Source organism: Boeremia exigua, assembly GCF_020726555.1.
Source record: "Boeremia exigua strain MPI-SDFR-AT-0100 chromosome Unknown C7974scaffold_3, whole genome shotgun sequence".
In the NCBI taxonomy this organism is placed as follows: domain Eukaryota; kingdom Fungi; phylum Ascomycota; class Dothideomycetes; order Pleosporales; family Didymellaceae; genus Boeremia; species Boeremia exigua.
In genome coordinates, this window is record NW_025763520.1 from 3,105,241 (window position 1) to 3,125,684 (window position 20,444).

General features: G+C 52.5%; 11 protein-coding genes across 11 annotated transcripts; 7 read left to right on the plus strand and 4 right to left on the minus strand.

Annotated features, from left to right (window-relative positions):
- Nucleotides 1–38: 38 nt before the first annotated feature.
- Nucleotides 39–1,343, plus strand: C7974DRAFT_389345 (quinon protein alcohol dehydrogenase-like superfamily). Its single transcript, XM_046141353.1, has 4 exons — nt 39–162; nt 208–229; nt 279–774; nt 863–1,343. Exons 1-4 carry the CDS (start codon nt 141–143, stop codon nt 1,307–1,309), a joined length of 987 nt encoding a protein of 328 aa, XP_046000900.1. The 5' UTR covers nt 39–140; the 3' UTR covers nt 1,310–1,343.
- Nucleotides 1,344–3,343: 2,000 nt separating this feature from the next.
- Nucleotides 3,344–4,038, plus strand: C7974DRAFT_374049 (uncharacterized protein; the record flags this gene model as incomplete). The annotated part of the gene is made up of 2 exons (XM_046140138.1): nt 3,344–3,403; nt 3,499–4,038. The coding sequence occupies 2 exons, from the start codon at nt 3,344–3,346 to the stop codon at nt 4,036–4,038; spliced, it is 600 nt and encodes a 199-aa protein (XP_046000901.1).
- Nucleotides 4,039–5,010: 972 nt separating this feature from the next.
- On the plus strand, nt 5,011–5,634 carry C7974DRAFT_410826 (uncharacterized protein; the record flags this gene model as incomplete). Its single annotated transcript, XM_046143503.1, has 2 exons — nt 5,011–5,045; nt 5,100–5,634. The coding sequence occupies 2 exons, from the start codon at nt 5,011–5,013 to the stop codon at nt 5,632–5,634; spliced, it is 570 nt and encodes a 189-aa protein (XP_046000902.1).
- Nucleotides 5,635–6,111: 477 nt separating this feature from the next.
- Nucleotides 6,112–6,782, plus strand: C7974DRAFT_410827 (uncharacterized protein; the record flags this gene model as incomplete). Its single annotated transcript, XM_046143504.1, has 2 exons — nt 6,112–6,176; nt 6,230–6,782. 2 exons carry the CDS (start codon nt 6,112–6,114, stop codon nt 6,780–6,782), a joined length of 618 nt encoding a protein of 205 aa, XP_046000903.1.
- Nucleotides 6,783–7,681: 899 nt separating this feature from the next.
- C7974DRAFT_389348 (carboxylesterase-like protein) lies at nt 7,682–9,873 on the plus strand. The gene is made up of 4 exons (XM_046141354.1): nt 7,682–8,156; nt 8,213–8,217; nt 8,268–8,464; nt 8,536–9,873. Exons 1-4 carry the CDS (start codon nt 7,914–7,916, stop codon nt 9,642–9,644), a joined length of 1,554 nt encoding a protein of 517 aa, XP_046000904.1. The 5' UTR covers nt 7,682–7,913; the 3' UTR covers nt 9,645–9,873.
- Nucleotides 9,874–11,331: 1,458 nt separating this feature from the next.
- C7974DRAFT_374052 (uncharacterized protein) lies at nt 11,332–12,297 on the plus strand (the record flags this gene model as incomplete). Its single annotated transcript, XM_046140139.1, has 5 exons — nt 11,332–11,668; nt 11,731–11,882; nt 11,915–11,952; nt 12,110–12,159; nt 12,230–12,297. The coding sequence occupies 5 exons, from the start codon at nt 11,332–11,334 to the stop codon at nt 12,295–12,297; spliced, it is 645 nt and encodes a 214-aa protein (XP_046000905.1).
- Nucleotides 12,298–12,490: 193 nt separating this feature from the next.
- On the minus strand, nt 12,491–14,045 carry C7974DRAFT_470296 (Lactonase, 7-bladed beta-propeller-domain-containing protein). The gene is made up of 3 exons (XM_046146454.1): nt 13,611–14,045; nt 13,088–13,559; nt 12,491–13,029 (listed from the first exon to the last, which is right to left on the minus strand). The coding sequence occupies exons 1-3, from the start codon at nt 13,997–13,999 to the stop codon at nt 12,691–12,693; spliced, it is 1,200 nt and encodes a 399-aa protein (XP_046000906.1). The 5' UTR covers nt 14,000–14,045; the 3' UTR covers nt 12,491–12,690.
- Nucleotides 14,046–14,697: 652 nt separating this feature from the next.
- Nucleotides 14,698–15,494, minus strand: C7974DRAFT_389351 (uncharacterized protein). The gene has a single exon (XM_046141355.1). It carries the CDS (start codon nt 15,429–15,431, stop codon nt 14,733–14,735), a length of 699 nt encoding a protein of 232 aa, XP_046000907.1. The 5' UTR covers nt 15,432–15,494; the 3' UTR covers nt 14,698–14,732.
- Nucleotides 15,495–15,657: 163 nt separating this feature from the next.
- Nucleotides 15,658–16,800, plus strand: C7974DRAFT_140113 (uncharacterized protein). Its single transcript, XM_046135570.1, has 2 exons — nt 15,658–15,761; nt 15,814–16,800. Exons 1-2 carry the CDS (start codon nt 15,689–15,691, stop codon nt 16,722–16,724), a joined length of 984 nt encoding a protein of 327 aa, XP_046000908.1. The 5' UTR covers nt 15,658–15,688; the 3' UTR covers nt 16,725–16,800.
- C7974DRAFT_140114 (WW domain-containing oxidoreductase) lies at nt 16,801–18,085 on the minus strand. The gene has a single exon (XM_046135571.1). It carries the CDS (start codon nt 17,872–17,874, stop codon nt 16,876–16,878), a length of 999 nt encoding a protein of 332 aa, XP_046000909.1. The 5' UTR covers nt 17,875–18,085; the 3' UTR covers nt 16,801–16,875.
- A 164-nt stretch (nt 18,086–18,249) lies between these two features.
- Nucleotides 18,250–20,408, minus strand: C7974DRAFT_422383 (uncharacterized protein). The gene is made up of 2 exons (XM_046144329.1): nt 19,406–20,408; nt 18,250–19,356 (listed from the first exon to the last, which is right to left on the minus strand). Exons 1-2 carry the CDS (start codon nt 20,184–20,186, stop codon nt 18,614–18,616), a joined length of 1,524 nt encoding a protein of 507 aa, XP_046000910.1. The 5' UTR covers nt 20,187–20,408; the 3' UTR covers nt 18,250–18,613.
- Nucleotides 20,409–20,444: the final 36 nt, after the last annotated feature.

Genomic DNA, 20,444 nt, shown 5'->3' on the forward strand with positions numbered 1-20,444 from the left:
CCTCAGCAGCACGAAGTTTCCCCACGTCTGCACTTGCACGCGCGCAATGTGGTAGTGGAGCAGGCGCGAGTACTAAAGTCGCGTCGCAAACTGGCCCCCAGTTCCAATTCCAGCAGCCCACCCGACACGGCGCCGCCGCAATGTCTGTTATTCTCTGCACCGGTGCGTCCCCCACTCCCACGCGCGCACGCCTGCTAACAGCCCCAGCCGGCTACGACCACACGATCCGGTGCATCCCACCCCGCCCGCCCCCGCGCCGCCCCGACTAACACGCACAGCTTCTGGGAAGCGCTCTCGGGCATCTGCTCGCGCACGATCCCGCACCCGGACAGCCAAGTCAACCGCCTGTGCATCTCGCCCGACAAGCGCTACCTGGCCGCCGCCGGCCACCACACTGTCAAGCTCTACGACATCAAGTCGACCAACCCCAACGCGATCCTGACCTTCGACGGGCACACCAGCAACATCACCGGCGTCGCGTTCCACTGCGAGTCCAAGTGGCTCGTGACCTCGAGCGAGGACGGCACCGTCAAGATCTGGGACACTAGGAGTGGCAATGTGCAGCGCAACTACACGCACGGCGTGCCCGTCAACGATGTGGTTATTCATCCGAATCAGGGCGAGTTGATCTCGTGTGACCGCGGCGGCAATGTCAGGATCTGGGACCTGGGCGAGAATAAGTGCTCGCACCAGCTGATCCCCGAGGACGACGTGAGCGTGGCGAGCGTCACGGTTGCCAGCGACGGGAGCATGGTGTGCGCGGGCAACAACGCGGTGCGTACACTCCTCACTCCCCATAGTCTGCCTGCTTGTGGCCGAAGCCCCGCGTCGCAGCACCCAAACACGTGCTAACCCCCCGCAGGGCAACGTCTACGTCTGGAAAATGGTCATGCGCAACGACCTCACCTCGATAATCCCCGTGTGCAAATTCGTCGCGCACCACACCTACATCACGCGCGTCCTGCTCTCCCCCGACGTGCGCCACCTAGCCACCTGCTCCGCGGACCACACCTCGCGCATCTGGTCCGTCGACCTGACCTCCCCGCACAACACCACGCCCTCGGACGCCTTGCCCAGCGCCGCAGAACGCGACCCCGCCGCCTTCCCGCTCGAGACCACGCTGCACGGCCACCAGCGATGGGTCTGGGACTGTGCGTTTAGCGCCGATAGCGCGTATTTGGTGACCGCGTGTAGTGATCACTATGCCAGGCTGTGGGAGCTGGGGAGTCAGAGTATTATTAGGCAGTATAATGGGCATCACAGGGGCGCGGTTTGTGTCGCGCTTAATGATACTGCGGTGGGGAATTAGGGCGGTGGATGGATGGGTGGGGTGAACAGGGAAGGATGGGTGGGGAGAACAGAGAGGGTGGTGGAGGACTGTTTTTGCATCAGCGCGGCGTTCGCGGACGGATGGGTCTTTTGCCGACGACGGTGCGCTTCGCGGCGGGTGCAAGCCGTGTAGTGCAAGCCGTGTACGATACGGTGCACGCTGACGCTTAGTTACCGAGCACAGAAGGCAAGCGGAGAAGCAGAGAAGCACGTGAGCGTGTACTAGGGCTAGGGAATAGAGTTTCGTTTTATCTCAGTTTGGTGGGCTAATGCTGTGGTGTATTGCACTGCATGGCACTGCACCGCTCTGCGCTGTTTGGCACACGGTGCGATGCACTGGCTGGATGGCCGCCTACACACTCCCTCTACCGCTCCCTCACCCTCCCCTTCACCCCTGACCCCCTTCCTCCCTCTCCCCCTCCTGGTTGTGGGCCACGGGTGCTGGTCTTTAGACTGTGAATTGTTCCCCAGTCTCTGCATCGACGGGTCATCCTATCGCAGGCTTGGGGTTCGCGGTCTGCGTTCTGCATTGTCAGTCCGCGGCTCTGAACTCGATTCCCTTTTGCGCTGTGGTTCTTGAGGTCTAGAGTTCTCGATTAACGGTGACAGGTTCTGCGTTACAAGCCTCGTGGTTCCCTGTTTTGGTGTTTTGTGGCTCTGCATTTCTTGCTTGTGTGTGTGTGGGCTGTGGGTGGTTCTGCGTTGTGAGCTCTGTATTGCAAGGCTGTAGAGTGGTGGGTTCCGTACCTTGGGTTCCTGGGCTCTGGGCGCTGGGCTGCGGTTCGTGAGTCGTGGTTCATGGGCTGCGGGCTATGTGCCGTGTGCTCCAGGCTGCACGCTCTGAGTTCCGCGCCCGTGGCTCTGGATCCGATCCCGACAGTGCCTGGTCTCGGTCATCTCGTAACTCGCGCGCAGAAGACTGGCGTATGTGAGATGGCAGATGGTAGGATGCGGTTTTGGGCTGTACGGCAGTTTATGTCGACGAAAGTAGCGTAATGAGGGGGGGGGGGGGGGGGGTCTGTTTAGTCGGTGAGGGCGGTGTACGTAGGCGCTGGGAATTGGGGGTATGGAAATCTAGGCGGTGCTGGGGTTCTTGTAAGTTTACGCGCTGCGTAATTAACAACACTTATATCCGTTTTTGAAGTATTGGCTGTTACTGTGCCAGTATTATTAGCAGTAGCTTCTTTACCAATAGCTGAGAGAAAGACTGTGGCTAGTATGCAAAGATAGTTAGAGCCTAATGTAAGATAGTTGAGTGGTTGACGGATGAATTGGCTGCTTTGTTGAAAGTACGGGGATGGGGGGAGTGTTGCTCAACTTTTGTGTTACGCGTCTATGTATGAGAACTCTTTCTGGTTGAAACATTGTCGTCGTAGGTTTAGTTTTTGTCGATCAGGAATTGAGGCTGGATTTTTGGGCGTGTGTAAGTCAATTGGATGCCGAACGGATGCGAGGTCGTGACTGGCATGACTGTGCCGCGTTCTGGGACGTGAAGTGTACAATGACAAACCTGGTAGGTCTAAGTATGTCAGAAGAATGGGTGGTAAATGGACCATGGAACAGCCGGTCGGGAAATGTGTAAGTACCGTGGTACAGCTAGCTTCCTTGTCTACTCTGTAGGACTGCAGGACGTCTGGACTCTGTCACTACCATAAAATAATAGCAGACCTTTGATAAAATTTGTATCTAACTCGGCCCGTAAAACACGCACAGATAACCAGCCAGCATTATACCCAGATAACAGACGAGAACTAGGTACGAAGCAACGAATAAATCGCTCCAAGAAGGCCCTGATTGCATGAACGTCGCGGTCAACATATTATTAGGCCTTGAACATAAAAGGAAGTGGCGCAAACAGAGGCGCATCTTGTGCTCGGCTTGCACGGTGGCGAACTGACGATGGCCAGGTGAAGGTGAGAGTTAGGCCTGTTCACCTGTCTCTAGACTCTTGTTTTCATTCTCAACTCGCTCCACCTTTTTCCACGTAACTTGATCCAGCGATCAATCTCAAATCATGGCCATGAACCGCCGCCAGCGCAAACGCGAGGCGGACCACTTCACGATCGGCGCCTTCGTCCGCGCGCTCAACCGCAAAACCACATAAGCACTTCCCCAACATCCACCTCCCCTCCCCTAACTCCCCCCAGCAAACGACCCAAATTCTACAAGAACCGCACCACCTCTCCCCTCCTCGCGCTCCCCGCAGAACTCCGCAACCAAATCTACGCCCACGTCTCCGACACCGTAACCATCGCCCACACCCGCCACTCCACCGCCCCCTACACCGTCCACAGCGGCTCTATCCTGCGCCGCATCTGTACCCAGATCGCCCTTGAATCCGCGCCCTTTATCCCGCGCCCCGCGCTCCTGCGCCTCGAGCCCAGCGTCTCGCCGTACGACCTGCTCGCCCTGAACGCGCGCGGCGAGCTCAGCGGGCTGTCCGCGATTCAGACGGCGCTGCTGCGCATCTCGACCGTGCACGTTGTCGCGGCGGATGTGCGTGTGCACCGCAAGAGCGGGGTTGCGGTGGGGTGGTGTGGGAGGGATGGGGGTGCGCCGGTGGAGATGCCGGGGTTGAGGAGGGTGGAGGTGTGGCCGGATGAGGGGCTGAGGAAGGCGATTTGGGATGAGGAGGAGAGGGGGGAGTATAGGGAGGGGTTGATGGTGGTGTTTGGGGGTGGGGGGTTGGAGGTTGTGTTCCGGGACTGAGGTTGGGCGCGGGAGGGGAGCGAGAAGGTGGCGTTGTGAGTAATGATGCGGTGACTCGGGTGGATTAATACTGAGCTGTGGGTGTTGAAGTGGTTGTGGATATTCGTAGGATAGCCCTGGAGCTTCGCTGTCCACGTGTGAGTGCCTGCCTTGCATGACCACGCTAGGGCTACGCTCATTCAATCCAATCTGCTATTTTCTTGTTGGCTCGCTGGCTACGATTCAGAGTCCAAATAATCACTACCCGGATATGATTGAAGCTCAACGCCTTGCGTAGCTCATGCAGTCTCAATAAATTGCCAGTCTGTGAAACAAACATGAGGTGTGTCGAGGACATCGGGTTTTATCAGTTCATAAAAATTATCTACGAAAGAGGTCTATAAGTTTTCAGCGCATAGTTGTTGCAGGCCTGGAGGAAAGTGACGAGTGTGCCTGGCAGCTTGTGAGGGACCTCTTTGGACGATTTGAAGTGGAGGTAGTTTCTGAGTAGGTTTACGCTAGTTCTCTGTTGCATGGAGATCATCTGATCAGCTGATGGCTGTGTCTTGGAAAGAATTTGCAGTCTCGGTTCTAGCAGCATTCTGGACTCTTTCGTTCTTGCTGTACTGAATCTGCATGGTGATTCGTTGCTGTCAATGCCGGCAAGAATATGCAGACATCTTTAATCAAGGAACTTAGATACAAGAAAGGCATTTGACTGGCTATCTTAGTCTGTTTCAACATAATACAGGGCTACAACGCGGGAACTCAATAATGATAGGGTCAATTCTCTGTCGCTACCGTGGTCCGTACCTGAGCCCCGAGGTCTGTCCCACGGTTGAAGGGGTCTGCAATAGCAAGCGACGAATATATCAACTATTCGACCCAGCCTTACTCACCACATCACACTTACACTTCCTCACATCAATTATCAGCGTCTTCAATTCAAAACGTCTTCAATCAACAACGGCTTCAATTACCAACATCTTCAACATGACAAGCACTAATATCCAAGACCGTGATTCAATGTAGGTTTGACCTTGCTGTGTGCAAAATCATTGACCATTGCTGACTTCCCACAGCACTGAAGCAAATCAGATCGAGTCTCCACTTCTGCGCCTTCCAGCTGAATTGCGCAACAAGGTCTACGCTCACGTCTCAGATACGGTCACCGTGACATACTCACGATCTCTAAGCGTGAAGAAGAGCGGAAACGTCTTACTCTCAATATGTCGACAAGTGAATCAAGAATCGAGAGCTTTCGTCGACTCGCCCCGAGTGCTATCGATGCCCTCAGAAAACATAGTGAGCTTCATGCAGTTGGAAAGGCTGCCTGAACTGAACCCTGCTACGCTGCAGACCATTGAAGTACGGTACATCCAATTCTTCTGCAGCATGCGCTACGGCGTAAGCTTTACGTTGAAATCTGAAGGAGTGTACGGCTGGAATAATGTGGAACAAGTGAAGCGCAAGTTCCCCAATGTCAAGCGTCTGGGCATTTTCAAAGTCGTGTGTGAAGACCGGTTCTGGGGTATCACAGAGGGGAACCCAGAGATGCTTCGCGCTGCGAGGAATATATTCGACAAACCAGACTTGGAAATGGTTTTCGACTGCTAGCTTCTCTGCGTCATATGTGCTCAAGAGTTTCCACATCTTTCAGGGGTTGGAAAGGGCTACATTCGAGTGGAGAGGTCATCAGGATATATCACCTCCAGCCATATCACAATTCATCTCATTTGACATCATATATCTCACTTAGATGTCAGCAGCACCCGTGCAAGCGCATGATAGTCGTCTCCTCACTGTCACCTGCACTTGAAATTCTCAAGAAGATGCTCTGCACATATTCCAGCGCATTCTGCATGACAATTGATGGGTGGTTCTGATCGATGATCAGCGTGACTTTCACTACACGACCATACCACTACATGAGCAGCAAACAAATGATGCAGATCTGCCGTAAATGGCTAATGCACCCCCAAGCGCGAAGCTGGCTAGTGCTATCACTTCCATATTCTTCTTCGCTCTATTCACACAACTGTCCAACCTTGACAAGCCAGCACAACAACCTGCGTCCGCGCGCACACCTTCGCCATGTCGCAATCGAACGATCTCCTCAAAGGCGAAGGCGACGGAGGTCCTCAGGATCGCGAAGCAATGTGAGCAAGCTCACAGCCGTGAACTCATGATCGTTCGAGCTAATGAAGTACAGCTTCCAAGCAAACCAGAAGAACTCATCTTTGCTACGCTTGCCTTCTGAATTGCGCAACAAGATTTACGCACACGCCTCCGATACGGTTACCATCGAGGCTGATAAAGCTTGCAAGAAAGCATTTGCAGTCAAAAGTGGTGTACCCTTACTTATGGTCTGCCGACAGATCAGCAGTGAGGCAGGTCACTTTGTTGTTGCGGATCCAAACATCATGTGTATCAAGGGCCGTCTTTCGCGCGACATGATCATCTCAGCGTGCCCTTCTCACCGGACCATGACAGTATTGAAGGTCTACCCTACTGCTTGGCGTGCTTTGTGGCTGATGGAAATCTATATGGATTGTTTTTTGGAAGACATACTGCCAAAGCTGCAGCGCGTTGAGGTCGAGTTTGGCCCAGAGGAGCCGTCGCTTCGTAGAATGGAGGCAGCTGCGGAAGGCTTGAAAATCATGTTGGGACACAGCTCAGTGGAGGTGATTTTCCTATACTGCAACCGAGAGATTGGCCACAGCATTTCAGCTCAAGTCCGTCAATGCCCCACTGCGTCGGGCTGAAAGAGAGAGCTACGAATGAGAGAAAGCTGTCGCGAGGAATGGATCAACGGCGTCTTCTGCACTTGAGTCAGAAGTGCATGAGGCAGTTTCAGTCAAAAATATGTAGAAACGAGTTTGTTGAATCCCAAACATTGACTCTTGGAGACGGTGCGGAGTTGAGAACGATGTGAAGTTGGAGCCCATGTGACGTTATACCAAAGAGGCCTCCCGCGTCCGACACGCCTCCTGGCTCTCTCGGTGATATGCACCATTCATGCAACTGCTGTCCACATTCAAATTGAGTCTATGTGATTCCATGTCGCCACCTTGAATTTGCAGTAGGACGAAGAGTGCAACCTGCCACGATACAATCGCTCGAACCGGGAGTGGCGTATAGAGCGAAGTCAGGCATGGATGAGACGTGCCTAGCCCCCGGCGTCACGACTCCATTGATGATGTTGCTAAAGACCTTTACCATGACAGTGTGCAGTTGTTCTGAGCAGAATTTCATAAGGCATTACCAGGAGGAACACCTGAAACACCCTTCTAACTTCCACTTACCATAAGTTATTATTGCAATAAGATACATGCTTTTTATAAGCATCGATATTTAGCAAAAGTAATTCTCTATCTTATAATGCAAAACACATAGTTGATATTAACGTGATACTTTTGTAGTAGCGTGCACTGCAGGGCGAATCTACCTGGTGTGAATCCGTGTGATGCCTTATAAGTAACGATCTTCTTCGTAGGAGGCCTCCCAGAAGAGTAGGGTAATGCGCGATTGGCCATTGTCGCCCAATCCAGCTAGCGCAGGCACCCTCTCCCTACGTCAGAGCTGAGTGCAAACGACATGGCCATGGTCAAAATGTTTTATTACTTCGCAATCCGTGAAGTTCCTGTTACTCGATTGACTACCTCCAGAAATTACTGTCGAATCATTGGAGCGACGTTTATTAGTTTATTGGCGTGCTTACGGTCGCGGCACGGCAAGCCACGGAATTGGGAAATGCTCCGCAGCAGAACATGTCAACTCAAAGCGTCCCCACAGTAGCTTGGCGATTAACTGCAGTCATTTAAACCTACACCTGTGCCGCTGTTCGGATCTGCTTCATCCTTCCCTCATTGTACCTCGTGTACAGCTGCTGCAGGATGCGTACTCTCAGCACCATCACGATCCTTCTCTGGGCCTCATATGGAGGGCATGCAGCCTCAGGCGCGTCGTTTGAGACTGTCAAGACAGAGAACGGACCCATTGTTGGCCATCGTTCGTCAGGGGCTGAAGCAGTCTGGGAGTACCTTGGAATACCATATGCGCAACCACCACTGGGGGATCTGCGGTTCGCAGCGCCGCAGAAGTACAAAGCGAACGGTTCGTATGTCGCGGAGAGTTTTGTAAGCACATGTCCTCTGTCACGGAATTTCAGGCACGAACTTACCTTGGCTTGCAGGGATTGTGCGCACACACCGCGTGAGATAGAAGATTCCGTGTCTGACCAATCACAGCGACTGTCCTTCACAACCAGCTGTTCAACCCGCATTCCCAGGCTTCACGACCCAAGCTCGAAGAATACTGGCGTATTTCACGGGTGCTGCTGGAACACAGCGAAGCGAGGACTGTCTCACTCTGAACATTTGGGCTAAGCCAACAACAAAATCTTATAAGGCCGATAAACCAGTCTTTGTCTTGTTCCACGGAGGAAGTAAGGCCACCCATCTGTCTCATAGTAGTCAATGGTCACTGTTTGACTTCTTTGACTGACTTTGTCGACAGGATTCGCCGGAGGCAACACGAACACGCCATTCGCCAACGGAAAGTATCTTGCCGATGGGGAGGACTTGATCGTCATCTCGGCAAATTACCGTCTGAACGTCTTCGGGTTCCCAGGTGCCCCTGGTGCTGGCACCAATCTCGGCTTACGTGACCAGCGCCTTGCCGTAGAATGGATTCAGAAAAACATCAAAAGTTTCGGAGGTAATCCAAAGAAGATCGTTATCGGTGGGCAATCTTCAGGAGGAGTGGCTGTGGACTGGTGGTCCTATGCCTACAAGCAAAACCCTATCGTCCATGGCCTGGTGTCTACTTCCGGCAACGCGTTCAGTTTCCCACTCAACACGCCACAGAAACAGGTGTCAAACTGGTACTCACTATCCGCTTCCCTGGGCTGCGGAAACTCCTCTTCGTCCGACACTATCAGCTGTATGCGCGGGCTGCCCTTCGAGACAATTTCTGCAGCTGCCTCAAAGATTGCCCCTAGTCCAGGCGGGAGCCCCGTCCGGTCCACACCGCCCTTTTATCCCACGGTCGATAACCAGACTCTGCTGACCGACTACCTTTCGTTATCCGCATCTGGAAGCTTTGCGAAGCTTCCTTATTTCCACGGATACAACAACTTTGAGCAAGGATACTACGTCATCCCAGCCTTCGCCCAAGGTCGCAATGTCACCGAAGCCCAGGGGGCGCAGCTATTACTCGAGTCCTTCGTATGCCCGACATCTTTCGAAGCACAACAGCGTGCCAACGCCAAGGTTCCTACGTGGGTCTATCGTTATTTTGGCGATTGGGATAACACTCGCCTCTATCCGACGAGCGGTGCTTATCATGGTACCGAGTTGCACATGATTCTTGGTGGTTCAGAGGATGCTAGTGGTCTTCCTCAGACGCAGGCACAAAAGGATACGGTGAAGATCTTTCAAAGAGCACTTGCTGCCTTCGTCGAAGACCCCAAGAATGGTCTTTCGAAGCTTGGCTGGCCTTCTTTCCATCCGCACACAAATAGTGTGGTCGAGATCGCTGTCGGAAACCAACCAAATGTGACATTTGCTAAGCCAGAGCAGTATGATGGCCTGTGTGCAAATGTCACTTTAGGGGCATTTCAGTAGTGCCATGATAATTGCCTCATGCTGTCAACTCATGATCTTCGCAGAACTTTTTCTGCCAAGTGCTACGTGCAGTCAGTATAGCTTTGGATCCAAAGATTCTCTGACGTGTCCCTCGCCTGGGCGTCTTCTAGTAATCACGTGTAGATTGATGTATCTAAAGCTGTCCACGACGATAGCCAGAACAAAATATTCCAGCGTTGACTACCAGAGTGCTTTCAACCAAGTCACACAGCGTTAGGTGGCCATTGAGTGCATGTAGCTTCTCGTGGTGTAAAAGTAGTGCACGCTTCCGCATTTCCACACTGAAAACTCCTCGTAATGATCTCCGATCTATCTGCCCTCTGGAAAGTACGGTGTGAACCACGTAGCCCTAGGTATACAACCATTTATCCAGACACATACCTCGGATCTTGCACAATCTCAATTCGTCCAGAGTTGTCGGAGATGCCCAAGCACTGATAAGAAGTCCCTCTCCCGGCTAACATACGTCTCTCGGCCTCCCTTGCATCATCAACGACTGAGAAATGTAACAATGGCATTGTGAAGGTGAGTTGTCCTGGCTCGGTAACAATGAAGCGGCATGCAAGGGATGCCCGTGCTCGGAATGCAAGCAACTTGATCTTGTAAGGAGGTACCTAGAGCACCGCTTTCGCGATGCACATTTCAGCAACGCTCCAGAAGGATGTCAAACAAACACTTGAACACTCGCCACTCGGGGCGTCACTTGCTGCCGGGGTACATAGAAGGAGCTTTGATTTGACTTCAGCTAGCCTGCGTTGTATCTCAAATTTACTTCCGATAATCCCATTGTTGGCAGTGTTGTGTTTCCGCCTTCGAAGGGGGACGCAAGGGGGCTGTTATCTCGACAATGGATTGTGCGAGCAATGTTTACTTTTGCTTGCAACTTGATGAGTGCAGGATCGTCCGTTACGCTATGTTGCACAAACGAATCATCTCATTTCATGATGAGAGGAGAATTCGTAGGATCATCTCCCATTTCACGATACATGTAATTGGTCAATGCTACTGGATAGCTTGATCGAACGATAATGTTCTGTGTCACATATAGATATCAGTAGTACACTATGCAATAGTCAATTAAGTTAGCAAATAGGTTCATGGGTGGAGGTGTCTGGACAGATTCTGTACCATACGCCGATCAAGTTCTCTGCTTTTCTATCCTTAGCCCTTTGAAATGATACTTCTTTCAAGCATGTCCAAGTCCCGTTCATGATGATCCGTGATGTTATTGCCAAGATTGATTTCCAAGGGGGTCAATAGCCACAATACCAAACAGGATCGCTCTTGAAGATTGTTCCACAGCTTGCGATGCTCCCTTTGGCATTGTATGACGGAGTTACAATGGCTCTCTTTGGATGGAGAGGTGACCCATGTCTCAGACTATCATTGTTCTTAGTAGGTGTGAAATGCCATGGGCACATCTCCATCAAGGGAGATACTGCGTTGAAGATGTACAAATACAGGCCATCCCACCCACTAATTCTAATCATCACAGCAGTCACTTCGGTCTTATTACTCAAAGTCTACTGCCATTGTTTGCTTTCCAAAACGCTCGGGCAAAGTTCTTAGGAGCTTTGTTCAGCACGCCGAACTCCACTAATGGATTTCTTTCTGTTGCTCTTTTCTTACTGTTTTGTTTCGCGTGTTGCAGCGCACAGCTTTCAAAATGTTTGACAGTCTAACCTGCTGTACAAGACAGCTGCTAACTGTCAAAAAGGCCCCCGGTGCATGTCCCGCCAACTACGCCTGTCCCGTGAACAACGATTGTGTAATCGGCTCTGGACCTAGAGCCCTTACACTTGGCTGCGGCATCGACTACGCTGGACGCGATCTTGGCCCAGCTGTTGAAGTTGGAAATGTTGCAGCCTGCGCATCAGCTTGTACCGCTGAGCCTCTCTGTGTTTCTGCTGCCTTTGTTGGATCAGGGGACCCCCAGCGCCCCAGTTTCTGCTACCTGAAGGGTTCGAGAAGTGCCACTTCTGCAGTTAAACTGGATACTATAAGTATGTGTAAGATCACATGTGCTACAATTACGACTAACGCACGATAGCTCTGTACATTGCAGATCCTCCTGTCAACCCCCCGGTCAATCCTCCGGTCAATCCTCCGGTCAATCCTCCGGTTAATCCTCCAGTCAATCCTCCGGTCAATCCTCCGGTTAATCCTCCAGTCAATCCTCCAGTCAATCCTCCAGTCAATCCTCCAGTCAATCCTCCAGTAAGTCTTGATTTTTCATTCTGTGCTGAAAGCTGTGCTCTGCAACTGCAACGTTTGTTTTCAAATCAGGGTAAGTATGTTGTCGGATCTGCGCTGCGGCCCAAACCCACATGACAACTTCAAGGTGAGTACGCTGCTACGTCTGCGCTTCGGCCCAGACTTGGATAGCAAGCAAAAGGTTGTACGACAATATACCACCCTCTACCGACTCTACATACTATCGACAGACATCCAATCGCCTTGGGCAATAAAGTCTCGACCACGAGCAGCATGATCGGTAAGTATTGCAGTCACAACCCCTCCCGCTAGCTGACACGGCCTTCACAGCTTTTGCCAGGTGCTTACAGATCGCTGGCAGGTACAAGGTGTCTCACAGGTCGGCGAGAGTTCGAGACAGGGCACGGGCACTTCATAAGATACATGATTGCGAGTACGTTAGTCAACACCAAATGATTCAACTTTATAAAACACACGAAAATCCATTTCTCCAATCTAGTACTCCCTGCACTTTCATCGTTCATAAGTTTCTCGCTTCTATCATTTATTTGCACCCTGACGCCGCATTCTGCAGACACTGTCTTCTCTAACAGCATGTCTCACGCTCAGAGTGTGATTTCAACGGCCCCTATCGCAAGTATCTCTGCATCACACTACCTAGGTATATATGATACGTACAGAAAGTAATGATCTTAACTCAAGCACTTCGTAGTATACTGAGAACACTTTGAAAACACTTCATTTGTCCAATCGTAATGTCGAATATTGTTGTGTAAGATTACAGACCCACACTATGCAGATAGAAGACGTTCTACTCGTCCCACTGTGCGTACACAACAGCTCCTGTTAGAGTCGCGACGCCCAATTTTCCGCCTTCAGCCTCAGTAACAATTAACCCCGTCTCGACGTTACGTTTCCATACAACGACCGTGTTATTGTTCTGATGGCCGACGGCAATCTTGTCACCGGCTTTGTTGATCATGAATTGGCGAGGCGAATATCCTCCTGATGGGGTATGCTGGATCGCCTTAAGAGTGCCATTGGAGTTGATAGAGAAGACCGAGAGAGTATCACTGGGTGCGCTACGGTTTATGGTTGAGGCAGCGAAGGACACGTCGCGGTTCGATACAATCACGAAACGACCATCGGGCTGTTGGACGACGTTAGTGTACCATCTGGAAACTACCAACGAGTTGTGGGAGGCTTACTGTAACTGCAATCTCACTTGTGGGCGATGTTGTCGCTGGGAGATGGTCGCCAATGGAAGCGATTGAAGACACAAGTGTCCATGAAATACCCCCCTTCGTGTATTTGACGCGGTAAGTATAGATCCTTTGGTCGAGCTCACCGTTGAAGAACAGATACAGTTGTTGGGTTTTCGGAGAGCGCCAAAAGACTGCGTGCCGCGGTCCTACTCCACGTCCTGTAACGAGTGGAGCTAGCTCTTTCAAAGGGGCAATAGTTTGTTTGTTGTATGTAAAGACACGAATCTGGTCACCCCCAAGATCGGCCATGAGTAGAAACTCACCAGTCGGGTCTAGAATGACGTGATGCAAGTAGCTGCGGTCCTGTCTCAAAGGTACTGGGCCAATCGATGTGAGATTAGGAAGGATGGTCTGGAGTGGCTCCGTGAGGGCGCCATTTTCACCAAGACGAAACACTCCAATGGCACTCCTGTTGCTATTGCACTGGTAAGCCAAGTTACGATCATCTCTTGCCATCTGAACTTACTAAGAGGCAGATACATAGCCACGTACCCCAGTTCCCGGGACGTCGAAGAACTCGGCAGTGACGCCCGAAGGAGGCGCACTCACACGTGCAATTCTGTTGAGCTTCCCTGCAGCGTCGATAGAGAAGGAGTTGAGGGAGCCTTGGCTCGTACCCCTGCCTCGATCAAGACAGTACAGGATACGCTTTGAGTAATCCAAGTTCAACGTTGCCGGGTTTGCATCGCATGCTGACGATACGGATGTGACAGAAAGTCTCGATGCATTGCCAGTTCCAGTAAGTGCGAGTGTGGTGACATTACCATCTGAGTGCGCAGCGAAGAGCTGCTGGCCACTGGTGGTGCCTAGGAAGAGTGCGGCTATGAGTGAATAGCTTGAAATGAGTGAATACATGATCTAAATTACTGATGATAGTTTTGGAAAAAAGAGACAGTGAAGGACAACCAGTAGATAGCACATTGTACAACCCTCGATGTACTATATAGTTCAACGGCATTAATTCGATAATTAGCAAGAGAACTGCCAAGCATACGCAGACTTTCGGAAGTTGCTCCGAGGTTGCGAAAGCGCAAGCGTAGGCTAGCGTTTCGGCGCTTACGCTCGTTTTGACAGGAAGGTACAATCCTCTGTTTCACAGAATCCTTACACGAATGAACTTGTGAAGTCCATGGTACTGATAACTCACAAAGCCAACCTCTGAACAGCGCTAATCACCGTCTCTGCATGAAAGTGCTCGGTTCGTTATCAGAATTCGCGCCAAGTGAACCGAAGACGCTACCAAGAACATTCGGCTCTAAATCACCGCGAAAACGGGCCTTCGAGAACCCTCATCAGAGGTTCTTCTTCCACGTTGTGCGTGAGCACGTGCAAATCGCGGCCGAACGCAACGTATCGGGTACCTTTTGCCGTATCACGATTACTAAGCTCTACACTTTTTGCAGACGTTGCGGCAGACATGCCCACTCTCATAGGTATCTATCTAGGCGTGTGCGATTTGGTCCGGACACCCCTGAACCGATGGTAGTCACGTGCGTTACATGTCACCATGACCAAACCCTCGCAGAACGTGATGGCAACTGTCATCAATTTGTATCTATAAAATCTAATCTCCAAGATATATCGCAATCTATTCCGGCTGGGTGGAAGCACTCGCCATCTTCAAAAGTGCATCCTTATCACAAAATTCAATCACCTTGCTAACCTTCAGCCCATCCTCGGTCAAGTACAAGACCCAAGCTTGCTCAACAGAATATGATTCTCCAGTCTTCTTAACCTCCACTTCCGCAAACGAAGTAAATGAAGCTCTGAGCGTCTCGGTGTCGATAACCAAATTTGAGATGACGTTGCTCTTGAAGCTCAGGACCTTGATATCTTTCGCGAAGGCTTGCTCAAACGTGGCCGTGTCGAAAGAGAAGTCGACCGGGAAGCCAAAGGCCTTCGCAACGGAAGCTGGGAGAAAATGTCGGGTGCAGGATGCCGTAACGTCGCGGTTGACGAGGGAGCTGTCGTTTTGGTTCCCGCCATCTTCAAAGCTGGCGAGGAAGGACCTCGCTGTAGCTTCGATTCGCGCTCGAAGGGTTCCGGAAGTAGTGGAAGACATGATTGGTGACGATAGTGACGATGGTAACTCCGTGTGGTAAGTTAGATACGTATTGAAAAGCTGTAGTAGGTAGGATTTGATGGTGGCATTCAGGTTGAACTTCCCTTCTATTTCTAGTTGATGTGCATAACGACATCCTTCCAAGGTTGTTTTCTCCATAACGACATCCTCAACTCTAGCTCTCAGCTGACTTCTGTCTATCTCTGGAGATTGTGATACACCCATCAGTTAACTCCGTTTCTTGACTAACAGCTGGGTATCTATGCTCGAGACTAATCACTATCGTCTGTAATTACCTTCATGTCTTCGAACTTACAAACCTGGACCCTGGATGACAATTTTGTCATTTTCAGTCTAGTCTAGCGGCGGGGGTTTCAGCCCTATCCTATCACAGCCTAGTGCATTACGCCCATTCCACTGGCCTCTTTTGTCACGACTTCTTACGACGTGTCGACACGGAACTGGGTTTCGATCACTACGAGATGGAGCACACCGAAGCCAAGGCCAGCAAATGGCGCAGACAGATGCAGAATCGCCAAAATCAGAGAGCACGCCGTGAGTCTTCGCCCAATCGTCTTTACGTTTGTCATGCTCATAGAATGTGGAGGACTGCGCAACAAAGGCCCAGTTGCGGGTAACGTCTCCGCACTCCCGTACCGAGTCGAACGCTGGCGGCTTGATGAGCTCGATGAACTCACCTCGCTGTCTTCAACAAGTAACGTGATAGCAATACATGTTCCGCCTCGACAACATGGCTGTTCTCCAACTACACCGCCTCGACAATATGGCTGTTCTCCAATTACACCACCACCCACAATCAAACGCCCGTCACCTGTTCAAGGTCCAGAACGGCCAGATTCCATTGTTCTAGCCAAACCCCGGCCCGTTACCCCACCGTCGCTCAACTTTCCCCTCTCAACTGATCACCTCCTGCATCTCATCCAATACAACGTCTTCCGCGCTTTCGTCACCAACAAAACCACGCTGAACTTGCTCCTGAAAGGCTGGCCTCCCGCGCCCGCCTCTCAGACAACATGTCCCATAGCTGGCCCCCACACAGACGCCACCATGATCTACCCGCTGAACCCCAACATCCCCGCCGCACTTGCCCCAACACGTACGCAGCAGGAAACGCCGCACCCGCTGTGGATCAACTTCTTCCCGTTCCCCCGCATGCGGGACAATCTGATTCGGGCGGGTGAGGCGCTTGATCACGGCGCGCTGCTGTATGATCTCATTGGTGCGCTGATGGGCGGCGTGCGCTTTTCTGGTCTGCCTGCTAGTATTGCGCTGTCGGGCCCTGAGACTGCAGAGGGCGATGAGAGCAGTGGGCTGGTGGTGTGGGGTGAGCCGCACGAGATGCGCAACTGGGAGGCGACGCCGGGGTTTGTGGCGCGCTGGGGCTGGGCGGTTGAGGGTTGTGGGGAGTTGCTTGAGGCAAGCAATCGGTGGCGCGCAATAAGGGGCGAGGAGCCGCTGCAAATTCCTATTCGACATGCTTCCGGGCTGAGCGTGTAAGTTTGTGCAAGAGAGAAGGACTGATTGGTGCGAGACCACATAGGGTGATGCTCACACTTGCAATCGCAATGGATTTCTGGGCTACTTCAACGTTGAATTTATCAAAATTTACATTTCGACACCGACTAGCTAGATGGCTTAAACCCCTCCCTTACTCTTCGGCCGGCAACCCGACAAGCACAAGCGAGTCCTTCCACAACCTTTTCGCCTCGTCAACATCATACGCCCAAGGCGCATATCCAAGCGTCGTAACCTTATCTTCGCCGTCCATATACGGTTTTGCCACGGCGCAATCAACCAAATACTTCCCGCCTTTATGCGACCACTCCTTGCCAACAGCGGCCCACACCGACGTTGCAGCGCCCTGCTCCACGCTCTTCATCGTTGGGTACAGCGCTTCCATGCCCTTGAACGCATCAGGAGGCATGTGCTGCGCCAGTCCCGTGGCTACAATACCGGGGTGGACGCTTGTCGCGTGCAAATTGCGCCCGGCGTGGCGGCGTTCGATCTCGTTGGCCAAGTAGATATTGGCTGTCTTAGATTGGCCATAGGAAACGTAGGGTTGGTAGGGAGTCTCAGTAAAAGCATAATCCGTCGAGGCTAAAAGGCCGTGAACGTTGTGAGCTGAGGATGCGAGGCTGACGACGCGGGAGGGCAGCTCTGGAGTTGCGGCCGCAAGCAGTGCGGGCTCTAGTAGCGAGTAAAAGAGGAAGTGGGAGAGGTGGTTTGTGCCAAACTGGAGCTCATGGCCGTCAGTAGTATGCTGGAGATCGGGGATAGCCATGATGCCGGCGTTGTTGATGAGGAGGTGAATCTTGTGCGTCTTGGCGAGAATAGTCGCAGCAGCTGTGCGGACAGAAGAGAGGCTTGCTTGGTCCATCTCGACGATTTCCATACAGGATGGATCGATCACACCAGCAAGGGCGGTTTGGGCCTTGCCAATGTCCCGAGCAGTGAGGAATAAGTTGGCTCCAGTGGCGGCTAGGGCGCGGGCAGTTTCGATACCAATGCCGGAAGAAGTACCGGTGATGACAACGACCTGGCCCTTAAGACTGCCTTCAGCACCTTCATCCTTGACGATTTGTAGGGCTGTTGGACGCGCATCACCAGGGCCGTTCGGCTTAACGTGTGCTTCGGCGTAGCGGGACATGTTTGGAGGAGGTAGTCGGGTGTTTTGTAGAGGGTGATGTCAATAGACTCTGATGAACGAGAGGATTGAAAAAGGTTCGAGTGGCTGTGCGTTGTTGTAGTGTTCTTCAAGACTTGACCAGATGTGAGAAAAAAGCAGGAGGATGCAGCTGTTTACTTATATACTCGACTCACAAAAGAAAGCTCCGACTCAATGTACGGGGCTAAAAAATCCTAAACCCCGACACTACACCATCAATCAGACTTCCTAGGGTTATGCCCGTCTCGATTCCCAATCGTGCACCTCGAAAACACCATCTTTACTTCCCTCCATCACACCGCGATGACCGTTTTTCCTTTTCGAGCCTAGCGTCTACATCTCACGCTAGAGTGCATTGGCTCTGTTTATACATAACTGCCCGCGGACTAAAGCCGGACCGCAATAAACGGAAATTCTAGTACTGAAGCGCGAGCGAGCCAGTGTCTGGGACTTTTGTGAAATGGCGACTCTGTTTACAGGACTGCACGGTACAGTGCACTTCGAATCGGGCATCACATGCAGTATTGACGTGCTGTGGAGGAACTGCAAGCCTGGCTCTTGCCTTGAAATGCACGCTTGAGCATGTGCCGACAAAAAGTGCAGTCGCGAAGATCTTGCATTGCAGAAAACCCCTCAAGCAGCGAAGAAGCCAACACATCGCAACGAAGGCGAAGGCCAACATATCTGAAGTTGCGCGATGCTGAGTTTTGTACTTCCACGTCTACGTGCTAACGCTCTCAAACCTCATTCCCTCGTTCAAATCACACCTCTCCGCCTTCCAGCTATCCTTGAAATAATACTCTCGTGGCGTCCACGGCCCCGACCTCCCACACTTCGGCATACTAGCCAGACTACTCTTAACATACGTGCTACTCAACGGACTAACATCCTGCGGGTTCTCGCGCTCAGCAGCAGAAATAGAGGGCACGGCTGCTGTAAAGCCGTTGGATTCCATATGCTTGATCACGCGACAGAACAGGCGCGACGCCGTGTCCGAGCCCAGCGTCCACGACGCGTTCCAGTAGCCGATGATCTGGCCGAGGTTGGGCACGTTGGACAGCATTGCGAAGTGCCACATATACTCGTTGGGCACGTCGACCGGCTTGCCGTCCACGGCTAGGTCAATGCCGCCTAGGAAGCGCAGGTTGAGGCCTGTGGCGGTGATGATGATGTCGGCGTCGAGTTTCTCGCCGCTATTGAGGAGGATGCCGTCGCTGACAACGGTCTTGATGGTGTCGGTGGCGATGCTAGCGCGCCCGCTGTGCAGGCACTTGAAGAAGTCACCATCCGGGCACAGGCACAGGCGCTGCTCCCAGGGGTTGTAGCCGGGCTTGAAGTGTGGGTCGAGGGGGAAATCGGCGGGTAGCTGCTTCTTCGTGGCGCCGCGGATCAGGCTGGCGGCGGCGTTGGGGAAGTAGATGCAGAAGTAGTAGAGCAGGATCGGAACGAGCGTGAACTGAAAGCCTATTGGGTGTTAGTAAAGACCGTGCTAAGAATTGTTGTGTAACCGTACGCTTCCACTTGAGCACCATCCACTGCGGCAGCGCCCGCTGCCACCAAGGAGGCGTCGAGTTATTACCCGGCTGCGATAAGCCCAGGATGTAGCTCGGGCTGCGCTGCAGCTGCGTGACGTGTCCGACACCGCCCTCAACCAGCGCCGGCAGCAGCGTGATGGCCGTGGCCCCGCTGCCGATGACAACAACTTTCTTGCCCTTGTAGTCGAGGTCCTCCGGCCAGAACTGTGGGTGCACCGTCTGGCCCGCAAAGTTGTCCGCCAGCCCGGGGATGTGCGCGAACATGGGCTTCTCGTAGCTGTAGTAGCCGGTGCCCAGAATCATCCACTTGGTCCAGTACACGACGCGCTGCGTCGCATCACCGCGGCCGACGTCGACCTGCACCTGCCATCGCTGCTGTTCGCTGCTCCAGTTGGCGCTCGCGACCTTCTGGTTGAAGCGGATGCGCGACGTTATATCGAACTTGTCCACCGTCTCCTGCAGATACGCAAGGATGTTGTCACCCGTCGCAATGGGGTTGCGCGCCTTCCATGGGTTGAATTTGAAGCCCAGCGTGTGCAGATCCGAGTCGGAGCGCACGCCAGGATACTTGAACTGCGACCACGTGCCGCCGAGCTCGTGGCGGCCCTCGAGAATCGCGAATGATGATGAGGGTAGCTCTGTTTGTACACGGTAGGCCGCATTGACTCCACTGATACCGGCGCCGATGATGAGCACGTCGAGGTGGGTCTCGTTGTCGGCGTAGCCTGCGGTGCGCTTCTTCGTGGCGTGGCCGTTCATGGCGGCGTTGTGTAACGTTCGCTTGCGTGCTGACTGCAGATGCAGGTACGGAATGTGGGGGCGAGCTCTGTCGATCCTTCTAAATGCTGGACTGATGTAGATATTTAGCAGGGTGTTCTGCAGCAGAATACAGCCAACGCCCGTATACTGTAAAGATGAAGTTGAGGCAAGCACATGTTCAGCATGCGCAGCTACATATATCACACCAGCCTCCGCACTGGCCGACGCTACAACGTTGCTCCATCTCCACCGGCAGCT